The sequence below is a fragment of the Macaca thibetana genome, chromosome 12 (assembly GCF_024542745.1).
Source record: "Macaca thibetana thibetana isolate TM-01 chromosome 12, ASM2454274v1, whole genome shotgun sequence".
Lineage (NCBI taxonomy): Eukaryota > Metazoa > Chordata > Mammalia > Primates > Cercopithecidae > Macaca > Macaca thibetana.
Window position 1 is genome coordinate 63,952,827 of NC_065589.1, and position 13,136 is coordinate 63,965,962.

The 13,136-nt window shown below is 38.2% G+C and overlaps 1 protein-coding gene across 8 annotated transcripts in view; it reads left to right on the forward strand.

Annotated features, from left to right (window-relative positions):
- The window catches only part of CCDC141 (coiled-coil domain containing 141), a 258,308-nt gene that overhangs the window by 132,639 nt on the left and 112,533 nt on the right, over positions 1-13,136 (forward strand). For all 8 annotated transcript variants that reach the window (XM_050750515.1, XM_050750519.1, XM_050750517.1 and 5 more), the window contains one exon: positions 1,302-1,496. In XM_050750515.1, the coding sequence (XP_050606472.1) occupies positions 1,302-1,496 (195 nt within the window). The remainder of the gene's footprint in view (positions 1-1,301; positions 1,497-13,136) is intronic.

A 13,136-nucleotide genomic window follows, 5' to 3' on the forward strand; every position in this document is an offset into this window, starting at 1 on the left:
TAAATTTTCCAAGCTTAACAAGTAGCCTATGCCTGTCACTCAACCTCAGCTTATGTGAATACCAGAAGATTCACTAACAAGACAGCCATGTTAGAGATAATCATTCTTTTATGACAGTGGGTCTGACTTCAGGACTTTTGCAAGAAACTTGAATTTCCCTTCAAATAAATTGAATGTAAATATGCATGGTTTACTCCGACTCATATTTTAATTCTGTTTAATGTTTTTCCACCCTCATGCAACAAAAAGTAAAAAAGCTACCTCTTTTCATTTTCTGAAAGGTCTATATACCATTAAGAGTGAAGCCTTGAGAGGTGAAACTGATATCACGAAGGAGGAAATACAGAACAATAACAGCTATTCATTTTATGAAGGGTAACAGAACTTCATTTTATTAGGTTGGTGCAAAGGTAATTACTTTTAGTGGCAAAAACTGCAATTACCTTTGTACGAACCTAATAGCTCTACGTGTAGGCAGACACAAAAACAACAGTCATAAGACATGTGATTTCTCTTCATTTCTTGTACACATTTACCCACATTGACAGTGAGACTGAATTGTGGGAAAGATATGTTTTTATACTTAAATGAATAAACATTGGACAAAATGCGTTCAAGATTTAAAACTGTTGTTCATTGTATAGGGGGTATATTTTTAGGTGGAGTTCATAGAAATGCAAGTGACCTGTATTCAGGTCAGCTGGGAGCTCTGCCAGTCACTCATCCCAACTTCCTGCCTCTTTCTACTCTCCCTTTTTAGCCTCTTTCTGTGTCTTTTCCCCACTACATCTACATGACACTCAAACCTGTAGTGAAGCATTTACCACTACAGTATTTACTGCACTTTCATGATTTGAAAATCGAATGGCAGATTTCTGATATACTCAACATATCTAAATATTCTCTGAATCTTATCAGAAATTATAAAAAGGGGTGTCTCTGTCAGTTTGAGTTTCTATAACAAAGTAACCTAGACTGAATGACTTGTCTACAATAGATATTTTTGTCTCATTGTCCTGGGTGCGGGAAGTTCCAGATCAGGATACCAGCACGGTAGAGTTGTGGCGAAAACCCTCTTCTGGGTTGCAGGCTGCCAACTTACCGTATCCTCACATGGTGGAAGGGGCAAGGTAGCCCTCTCAGTCCTCTTTCATGAGGTCACTCATCTCCCAGAGCCCTACTTCCTAATGTCGTCACCTTGGGGATTAGATTTCAGCAGAGGAATTTGCGGGGGACACAAGCATTCAGTCCATAACCGGGGAGATGTGTAAAATAAACTTAGTAAGAATGATCTGTTGCAGGAATGGAATTCTGCTGTTGAGAAGCTGAAGAGTGGGGCACTGAGAATTCTGCTGTCAAAGGACTACGCGGAGAAAGAACACCTCCAGCTCTCTCACCGGAAACTGAGTCAGCTTCAAGAAGAATTTGGTCAACTCATGGTGGAAAGGAATACCTGGTTAAAGAAGGCAAATGAATTTTTTAACAGTGCTAACAAGGTCAGTGTGAGATCAAGTTGATAATTTTCGGTAATCAGGGAGACCAGTAAAAGAACCATTACTTCAACCAGCTGGAGCACATCACAGAAGTCAAAACTCCATGTAAAATTTCAAAACTGATAGCAGCAAAGAAGAGTTTTTAACATATATTCCTATTATGGCCATTATTTGGTTCTCAAAACTAGAAGACTGTTTTCCCATGTAAAAGGTGACTTTAAAAACAGCAAACACACCTCATGAGGGTTTTTTGTTTTTTTGTTTGGTTTGGTTTGGTTTGGTTTGGTTTGGTTTGGTTGTTGGATGGTATTTGTTGTTGTTTTGAGAAAGGGCCCGGCTCTGTCACCCTGGCTGGAGTGTAGTGGCGTGATCATAGCTTACTGCAGCCTCGACCTCCCAGACTCCAGTGATTCTCCCATCTCAGCCTCCCACGTAGCTGGAATCACAGGCACATGCCACCATGCCTCACTTTTTTTTTTTTTTGTAGAGACAGGGTCTCACTATGTTGTGCAGGCTGTCCTCAAACTCCTGGGCTCAAGTGATCCTCCTACCTCGGCCTCCCAAAGTGCTGAAATTATAAGTGTGAGCCACCATGCCTAGCCTCATGAGGGTTTTATCTTACAGCTGCCACTGGTCTGTTTGGGGGGGACACTTGTGCCCACATTATTGTGTTTCCCATGGAGGAAGAGAATTATCATAAATATATCAAGGTTTAAAAATACCTTAAAATTTTTACCGAAGGCCCTCCTTTTTTTCATCCTCTTTTATTTACCAAGTAAAAAATATATGAATATGGCAAGTCTTTTTGCACACAAGCCATAAGGCTAGAAACAGTGCCTCAGCCTGATTGTTCCACCTTGATCTTGCCATTTTAAGTCAGCCAGAGTGAAATCTGGCTGTGGACCATCTCCAGGTCTTCTCGAGTTGGAGAAGTGCTCTGCTTCTCCTCTCGGATTCACTGGACGTTCATTGCAGCAGCTGGTTCCTGCTAAGTGGCAGTGTTCACCTGTTCACATCACTTGAGTATGGCTCAGTATATGAGGCTGGGGATCTTATTTGAAATTTTTTTCTACCTTTTCCAATGTAATATACACCTTCAAATGGTGTTTTTGGAATTCTTTCATACCTTAAATTTCACTGATGTTTTCAAAACAGACAATGTGGCAGGAAATGAAAGAGGAAACCCTAGAAGCTGGGTACGTTGTGATCTAAAATCGTATCATCAACACCCTGAATACAATGTCCTGTTGCATATCAAAATATTGACTTAATTTTGAACTTCTTTACTAACAAAAACTTTCTGAAAACAAATACTAAAATTTCAAAACAGAAGTGCTAAATTGTGGTAAAATGTTAAAGAAAGATTTATTGTCAGATTATTTGTCATTTGGGATTTCTTTGTTTTAAGAGAGGAAACAGACATACCATATTACTGGAGCTATTGAACTAATTCGATGTTAAGTGCTAATTAAGTTTCTCCTCAGTAATTCTGTTTTTGAATAAGAGGCTTTTAAATTTAAACTGCAGGTTCATTTTTCAAAATGAGTGGGTCATCTACAAGTCAGTTAATATTGTTTCTAAGGAAAACAGTTATCAAACATATTGCTATAAAACAATGCTTCCAGTTCAAACCCTATAGTTTACAGCGTTGCAAAATGTACTTTCTCTCTTTCATTCCCATTCTCTTACTCTGGTTTTCTCTGCTCTCATTATTTTGTACTTTGCTGTTATATCTTTCTGGGTTTTAACAGAGAAGGAATATCCCCTCCAAAAGTCTTTTTAAAAAAAAAAAAAAAAAAAAAGAAGAAGAAGAAGAGAGTGGTTACTTTCTCAGACTCATACAGTAATTCAGGTCAGACTGGAGAAGAGAATGTATGTTTCTTAATCACAAAGACTTTTGATTTCTAGATTCCCCATTTTATCACTTGAAAGCCATGGCATGCTAACTATACAAATTATAATAAGCTCCACTGGGATTTATCCATACTATAGCAGGTTCTAGAGCCAAGTGGTGCTCAGAATAGTGTCAGAATCCTTTCTCCCTTTGCAAAGCATCAAGGAAATAATTTCTGACTCCAAATCTAAGAACGCAATGTGAAAGAAGATGGATATTTCTACCTCAGCAAAAATAGAAGCTGGAGTTTGGAATGTAGATGTTTAATCATGACTGTTGAATGAATTTTTTACTGTGTTATTAAGTAAAATAACTATATTATTTATACTATATAATTAAGTAAAATAAATGATGAAATTATGTAGTGTAAATCTACTTAAAGAAGAAAACTCTTCTCGTGGCTTATAAATGGTATTTTTTAAAAATTTATATTGTAAAACCTCCAAATTTTACAAAAATTTGACCACTTTACCCAATTCTTAGCGTGATACTTATAGCCCTAGTTTAAATAAAGAACTGAAGTTTTAAAATTAATATAATTTCAAAATCCCTTAAAATGTTTTTTTCTAGAATAAAATTCTGTTGACACTAGTGAAAAGGTATTCAGTTTATATAATCAATTATCTCCGAAACACTGAATTTTCCTTTTGAAAATTCACTTTGTTGTGCCTTGAGTGCACTGGGATTTCCTCATTGTGAACATTCCTGTTCTTAGATGAAGTCATGCTCTCAAGAACTGTGAGGGGTTTGAGATCTTACCCTCCGTTCCAGCTAACATGTTAACTTATCACAGTTTCATGGATGACTACAGAAGACACCTGACCTCTGGGTCAGAGGTGATTGATTATAGCAAAGCAGCAGCCAGAGTGTCAGCATACCACATCAATTCTCCCAGCTCCAGTTCCCCAGAGTGATGCAGACGGGCCCTGATGGATGTATGCACCTGCAGCAGGTGGGGTTCAGGAGAGGAACCCTAAGCTTGGAGAATCTGTAGTTTTACAGCAAATAGGAAGCAAGCCTGCTCTTTGTCTTGGAGGGCAACATCACCTCAATCCTGAAGGTTGCTAGTTGCAGACCCAACACTGAGAAATGGCCCAGATATAAAGGGGTCAGGGTCTTGTATTCTTGACCTACCTGTGAGATGTGTAGGAGCACAAGAGATCCATGAAGAACTTTCTCTCCCAGCACATGCAAATCTGGATGTTAGCACTGCAGGAATAGAAGATGAAGTCAGCACTTTACAAAAAGATACTTTCCTTGAAAATCAATTTCATTCTTGAAAAGTGGAATTATTTTTCAGCAAACAATTTCTTGTTCCAAATTCGTTGAAGCTAGGTCAATATACTTTTTCAATTTCTATGTCAAATACTAGTCAAATTTGTTAGTATCACACGCAATATATAAATGAGTGAGTGGGATAACTTGAATATCTGCTTGGTAAAAAGTGAAATACATGATTTTTTAAATATACTTTTTACTTTTTTGAATTTTGTTAAAAAGAATAAATATCCAATTTTATCTGCAGAATAGACTGTTAGTAATTTTCTCCTATCATATATATTTTTTCATCCAGATTTTTATCATATTTCTGGTTAAAATCATTGAGGAGTCCCTCTTCCCCCTTTTCCTTCATTTTCTTTCTTTCTGTTTTTTTCAGGGGGTGGGGACAGGGTTTCACTGTCACCAAGGCTGAAGTGCAGTGGCATGATCACAGCTCACTGTAGCCTTGACCTCCGGGGCTCAGGTAATCCTCCCACCTCAGCCTCCCAGGCAACTGGGTTGCCACCACACCAGCCTAATTTTTTGTATTTTTTGTATTTTTTGCCATGTTTCCCAGGCTTGTCTTGAGCTCCTGGGCTCAAAGGATGCACCCTGCTTGGCCTCCCAAAGTGCTGGGATTATAGGTGTGAGCTACCACACCCCACCTCTTTTCATTTTCATTCATTCCCCTCTCTAACAATTCTAGATAGGGATATTATTATTTACTAGAAATATTTCACAATAATTTATTTTATTATTTAAAGGGGAATTCATGAGAATAATTACCCTTCTCCTTAGATATTCACTTATTTAGTATATATTTACTGAGTCACTGCTATGTGTCAGGCATTGTTCTAAATGCTGGAAAATAAATAGCAGAGAACAAAACTTACAAAATTTGTGAAATTCAGTAAAACATAATCATCACTTAATTGCCCACATTGCCAACAGTTCCGCCACTGCCTTTGTCCAGTGGCTCCAGGAGTGCAATTGATTACCTTTAGTTCTACTAGGGTTTGGTGAGTACCCAAGGTTCAGGAATGTTTCTCACCCAGAGGAAGTGTCTGGTAGCCTTTGACTGGAGATACGAATGTTTGGACCTGGAATGAGCAGCAGGTGGCGATGTTGAGACGGCATTAGGAACATCACTACCTGCTGCTTGCTGTAAACCAACCACTGGATTCAAGTGGAGTGAGCCGTATAACTCAAGAATCTGAATACTTCCTATTCTTTTTAGAGTTTCCTAACGGGTTTGGTGAATGAACCTATTTGTTAAGTCACTTAGCAGAATATACAAGTAAGTGTCAGTTGTCGACATTGACTAATAGCTGATTGGAGAAGAGTTCCTCTAATTATCAGATGTTGCTAAGACTTATGAGAACATGGCACGACATATGAATTTAGCACCTATTAGAATAACTCATCTCGATCCTCCAAATTATTCATCCTTCGGGATTATATATTATCTTATTTATTATACTTCCAGTGTGTTCACAGAAAACAAGCTATGGTTAACATTTATTGATCACCCCAAATGTAATTGTCATTGTTAAGGGAATGTAGTTTAAATCTGAGATAAATATATCATATGTTTCAAAAACAGAATGGGGTGAGCCTGTTTTTACAGGACTGCTGCAATTGAACCCAAAACTGTAAAACATGACTGACTGGTCATAGTGTATCATGTCCTATGCCTTCCATTCCCAGGTGTGTGATTTCATTGAAGAAAGCAAGCAGAGGAAACTGAGGACAAATCCATTTTATGAACATGGTCTGATTTTTGGGTGGTCAGTCTGAAAGCAAAGATGAAGCAAAAGTTGGGGTGGCCAAAGAAACACACAAAAAGTAGTTTGAAATGTAACAATTGTCATAGCTTCCTTTGTTTCTGCCATAGCTATTGAAACATTAATGTCCTTTAAGAAGATGATATTGTTTTTCAAGATATTTACAGTGATGCACAGTAATGCTTATAGCAACATCACTGTTTCAGATGCAAACAGAATAAATAAGCATGGAATTTGGTACGCTTTTTTTCCTATATATATATATGTGAGATATAAGTGATCTTACTGTTTTCAAAATAAACACATTTTAGGCCCAGCTGACGAAAACAATCAAAATGGTCCAGTTGTTGTATAGATTGAAATTTTTAAAAACCTGCCCAAGTAGAGTACCTAAAAATATTATCCAGAAGGAATTTGTTGAGGTGATATAAACGAATTCAAGAAATAGGCTAAATGTTATTAGGTATGAAGGAAAATGTTATTACTTTCAGTTTTATAATTCCTCAGCAGCCTGTCTTAAATTCCTCTTTTTCAGAACAACTCTCCTTTCTCTTAGAAATAACTAAAGCCTCTTATATTCCCTCCCTCTCTTCTTCCATATTTGCATTCAGCTAATATGTTGTGTTCCTATTCTTGCCATGCATCAGATAGGTACTTGAGCAAAAGCAATGAAAGATATAATCCCTGCTTTCCAGACATTCTCAGTGAAGTTTAGACAAGACGCAAGGGAACAGAAGTGTGCTGGGTTGTGGGAAAGCTATGATGGAGTAAGCCCAAAGCATTAGGGCACACAGAGCAGAGACCCTTAACCTGGCCCAGGGAAAAAGAGTCAAGGAAGGCTCCCCAGAGGAGGTGACCACTGAACTAAGTTTTTCTTCTTTCTTTCTTTCTTTCTTTCTTTCTTTCTTTCTTTCTTTCTTTCTTTCTTTCTTTCTTTCTTTCTTTCTTTCTTTCTTTCTCTTTCTTTCCTTCTTTCTTTCTTTTCTTTCTCTCTTTCTTTCTTTCTTTCTCTCTTTCTTTCCTTCTTTCTCTCTCTCTCTCTTTCTTTCTTTCTCTCTTTCTTTCTCTTTCTCTCTCTCTTTCTTTCTTTCTTTCTCTCTTTCTTTCTTTCTCTCTTTCTTTCTTTCTCTTTCTTTCTCTCTCTCTTTCTTTCTCTCTCTCTTTCTTTCTTTCTCTCTCTCTTCCTTTCTCTCTCTCTTTCTTTCTTTCTCTCTTTCTTTCTTTCTCTCTTTCTCTCTTTCTTTCTTTCTTTCTTTCTTTCTTCTGTCTGTCTGTCTGTCTGTCTGTCTTTCTTTCTTGATGGAGTCTTGCTCTGTCGCCCAGGCTGGAGTGCAGTGGCGCAATCTCGGCTCACTGCAACCTCTGCCTCTCAGGTTCACGCCATTCTCCTGCCTCAGCCTCCGAGTAGCTGGGACTACAGGCACCCACCCCCATGCCCGGCTAATTTTTGGTATTTTTAGTAGAGATGGGGTTTCACCGTGTTAGCCAGGATGGTTTCGATCTCCTGACCTCATGATCCACCTGCCTCAGCCTCCCAAAGTGTTGGGATTACAGCCGTGAGCCACTGTGCCCGGCCTGAAATAAGTTTTAAAGGATGGGGCAAGAAGGGTCAAGGAAGGGCTGGATGGTACAAAGTCATGCCATGTTTGGGGAACCTAAGATAATTCAATTTGCCAGGAGTATAGTATGTAAACCTAAAGTGATGAGAGACGGAGGTGGTAGAAGCAGGTGGGGAGATCAGGAAGGGTTTTGAATAGCATGCAAAGGAGTTTCTATTTTATGCTGAACGTGTCTTTAAATATGCAGAGATATTTAAGAATTGAAAAAGCCATGATGATGCAAACCTCACCACAAGAAGCAGATGATGTCTTAATTTACCTTCTTCCTGTACTCTCTCTGGGAGAATGATGACTGTTGGGTTTAGAAACCTTTGATTTTAGAGCTCAGAGGTCAGGCTATTTAAACCACAGCAAGCATTTGATAAGTATGGCTGTTATTAGCATACAATTATGAAAATGGAGATATCATAGAAAAATTATAGAAAAAGAAACACCTTTAACATCTTAAGTGTCTTATGAGGGCTCACAACTCAGTTCATATCTCATAGTCTGATAATCAAGCTGTTCAATTTTATTGTCCTCACTCATGAATACCTTTCACATCTAAGCTGTCAATGAATTTCTAAGTTAAGAGTGTATTAATTGGTTTCTCTTCTATGTGCAATATCAGATTGTTGCATCTCTCTGTTGGCAGTAAACACATTCTGCTTAGTATTACAGTTATTTCTGGGTAGATTTCTTTGGCTAAATTAAAATTTCTTGAGGGTAAGAAACATGTTCTTTTCACTTTGTGTTCACCAGAACACCTAGAACACTGACTTCTAGTTAGTGGGGTTAGTTCTATATTTTTCTTCCTAATTCTCATACTAACTAGAGCAGACTAAGAGCGGTGAAATATTATAAACTCTAGAGTTTCAAGGCCAACTACATGAAATTGTTCATTGGAGATTATATTGATCCAAGGTACTTGGGACTTGACCATTTTGAAAGAAGATAACTTAATTACTTTAATATACAAGGAACACAAATTTTAAGCTTCATCTCTGCGTCGTATCTGAGAAGGCAGGTCATGCTGTGTAAAAGGCTTGTCATCTACACACAGTGCCTCCTCTGAGACATCTCCAGGCAGCACTAATTGCTCATTTTGTATCATTTCCATAATATTTCTCTGTACGCCTTAGAGAGAGATTATGTCCTAATCTTTGTGTGTCACATATGTTCAAAAAACTTTTGTCGGATGAATGAATAAATGACTGGCCATGTGACAAATCAATTTACATTTTGAGCTTGAGTTTTCTCTTTTCTAAAATCAGTCTAATAATCCTTATCTACTTCAGAGAGTCTCATTCAATAATAAAAGTTCTTATAATTGGTGATAAATAGTACACAATTTTTTTGGATAGAGTTGGAGTGTAAAATAAATGGAATTGTAGGGTATTAAGTGAAAATTAGAAATGTTTGCTAGCATGACACTTTGCCAAAATAACAGTAGATTTTGGAGCCCGGATGCCTGTGTATGAATCTGATCTTGGGCATTTATTAGCTGTATGACCTTGGGCAGTCGCTTAACCTCCCTGTGCATCTGGCTTTTTTAACCTGTAAAATAGAAGTACTATTGGTACCTTATAAGGACATTGTGCTAAGTAAGTTAATACATGGCTGCAGCACAGGACTGCTAAGCACTCACTAAGTGCTAGCCATTATTTTGTCTTTATATCTCTCATGTGATGTAATGCTTTTGTTCATTTTTGCATTCCCAGCACATAGCTGAGTACATAGTCTGTAGATTTCAATGTTTTTTGATTAAGCAAAAAAATAAATGCTTAACACATTATAAATGGACATTTCCTGTATTAATATTTCCAAGATCATCTTAAAGTCATTTAGGTCAACTTAGAGAAAAGAAACCAGAAATTATAAATAGTGACTAGCTGCCTAAAGTGCTATTGAATGGGTCTAGTTGTATTCCTCAGAACAAAGATGGTCAATGCATAAACTTCCTCCATTCCTTGTTGATAAAATGCTTCAGATACATACCACTTTCAATCCCAAACCTCTTTTATTCCAGTGTTTTCTCAGCTTTCCGGATTATGAGACAAAAGCTTCCAGAGGTGCTAATGGCATTTAATACCTGTCATTAATACCATGAATTCACCCTGGAACAAGGAGGGAGCCCTGGGGTCCAGCAGCAACCGCCATTGACAGGCAAGGAATAAGCTGGAGCTGCAGCAAGGGACAGCAAATATTGGGAGCTTAAAAATCACATCACCCCTATACTCTGACCTTCATGGCCTTTGAAAGCTTGGGCAGATGTGGGGAGGACCTGATAGGAATCAGTTCCCCAGAGTGGGAACCACCAGAAGTTCTCTTCAGGTGATATATAGAAAAGGAAACTGAAGCTTTTGGTCTTTGTAACAGAACCTAAGGGAAATCCGAATCTCTACAGGTAATAGAATCTGGTGCTCTAATTAGAAGCACAAATTAGACTCAACTCAGCACTCAGCTGAGTTTTGTGTTTTTGGTAGTTACAAGCATTCCAGCGAAACTCTCTCCAGCCACTAGACTCATGGAAGGAAATGTTCTAGGTTCTGCTGTTTTCTTTCTGTTGTTGTTCCTATTTAATGTTGACTCTCTTCAAATTGATTAGTCAAGAAGCAAACAACATTACTTATTAAACACCTTTGTGAAACAGCAGGATAGAATTCTGCTAGATGACTCACGGCTCTTGTTTGATTTCATCTTGTTGATATTTTTAAAAGAATGAAACGTGCCATGTCCTGATACTATCTCTATTTGATTTGGTGCAGGCTGCCTTGGGTCCTGTACTAAACAAGTGCAAAAGGAAAGGTCTTTATTGGTTTTATGAAGAACAAACACCAAGCAACTCCTTAGTCTTTACCAAAACAAGGCCAAAAAGAGCTGATTCATCTTCTTATCTGCCTAAAAACTGAATAGTACATATAAAATGGTCAAGAAGAGCTAGGAACCAGAGGGATAAAATATTATCCTTGTCCTATATCCTTTCTTCCCAATCCAGTCGTAGTAGCTTTATTTGACTTGCACATATAAGGTTTGAAGAAAGAGAGATATGTGAAGGAAAAAAGACTAAAGGGAAAACACTACTTCCAAAGGAGTTTATATGGGGGTCACAGTGTTCTTAATGCCAGAAATAATATGTTCTGTACTGTGTGTGCGGCAAAGGGAGTCTTTCCAGGCTGAATCCAGTATATCAGGTTCTTTATGGATATGGTAAATAGAAAAGCGCTCAGTTCTATTTTGAGGGTAGATTAAGTGAGAGCAATGATACTTAGCTCATTTCTGGAACTGGCACATGGAACTGGCAAATTCTGCATGGGAATAAGAGAGATGAACTTAGTGTATAATTCAGACAATCACAGACAGTATATTCTCCCTGAAAGTAGCTTCCTGTTAAAGTCCAGAAATTTAACTCTTATTTCTGTGTCTACAGATTATTCCTATTAGGGTTTGCTTAGGATTGAGGTCAGTATCGGGCCCATCGTACCAATAGGTATTCTACATATGTATTTGTTGAGCTAATGAAGGAATAAAATCACTTACTTCCTTTCTACTGCTGTAGCTCTATTAAGTGTGATACATAGAACAATTTATAGTAAATATTTTCCTTACACATTTGAGAAAAAGCTCTGGAAGATAATTTGACTATTTTGATTCTCATTATGGGCTATCTTTGTCCTTGATATATCATTCCCTACTTCTAGTGAATGCTTAGTCTTTCAATTTATTTCCCATTTATTAGGAAGTAATACTTTTATTGTAACATTCAGGAGGGGGTGGAGTGATACCACACAAGCATTCAATGACCTTGTGGTTTTAGCATCTAATTCCAATAAAGATGAGACCAATGCCTGAGGATTTGAGAGTGGCAGATGTTCAGTGGGGCCACAGAGGAAAAGCCCGTGTGGGATGAATGACAGGCACCAGGTGGCCATGCACTTCTCAGTGACTTTTTAAAGATGGGCTCAATCAATCAAGATTTAGAATAACAGCCAGTATTTTCCAAGTACCTACTACATGTTTGCCATGAAACCCACTTACTTTTCTATATTTTTCTTCCTAATTCTCAAAACAACAAACATGTCATATATTAAGGTTATAGTGGCTTTATATTAGAAAATGGGGTTAAATGTGTAAGCAAGAAAAAGCACTTTGGAATTTTCTATTCTTTCTCCATTCACACTGAAAACTTGAGAATTATCTTAAGGGAAGAAAGGGGAGAAGGCTCTCACATTTACATACAGACTTGCCTTTTATTTCCTCCTTTAGTGTAGCTCAGGGGTTCTCAATTCTAAATGTGAATCCGAGTTACTATATGCACTAATTCACATATGTTAAACTTTAAGGGTGATTTAAGGGAGTTCAAGATGATTTTGACTATGCCAGATATTTGCTTCAGGCATTGACTTTAAAACTAACCCTCAGCCGGGCGTGGTGGCTCACGCCTGTAATCCCAGCACTTTGGGAGGCCAACACAGGCAGATCACAAGGTCAGGAGTTCAAGACCAGTCTGGCCAACATGATGAAACCTATCTCTACTAAAAATACAAAAATTAGCTGGGTGTGGTGGTATGTGCCTATAATCCTAGCTACTCAGGAGGCTGAGGTAGGAGAATCACTTGAACCCAGGAGGCAGAGGTTGCAGTGAGCTGAGATTGCACCACTGCACGCCAGCCTGGTGACAGAGCGAGACTCTGTCTCAGAAAACAAAACAAAACAAAAAACCTAACCCTCAATTAACAACAAACTCTGCTTTATTCAAAATAAGCAATACAAATTTTAAAATGTATTTAAAATTTTCAGAAACAGTGGTTATTGGCAAATGATGTTTCAATGGGTTATGGAAGTATAGAGAAAGTCATTAAATCATCTTCTTTCCCTCCCTCCCTCCTTTCTTTCCTTTCTTTCTTCTTCCTTCCTTCCTTCCTTCCTTCCTTCCTTCCTTCCTTGCTTGCTTGCTTGACAGACTTTCACTCTTGTTGCCCAGGCTGGAGTGCAGTGGTATGATCTCGGCTCACTGCAACCTCCACCTCCCGGGTTCTAATGATTCTCCTGCCTCAGCCTCCCGAGTTGCTGGGATTACAGGCACGTGCCACCACGCCTGGCTAAT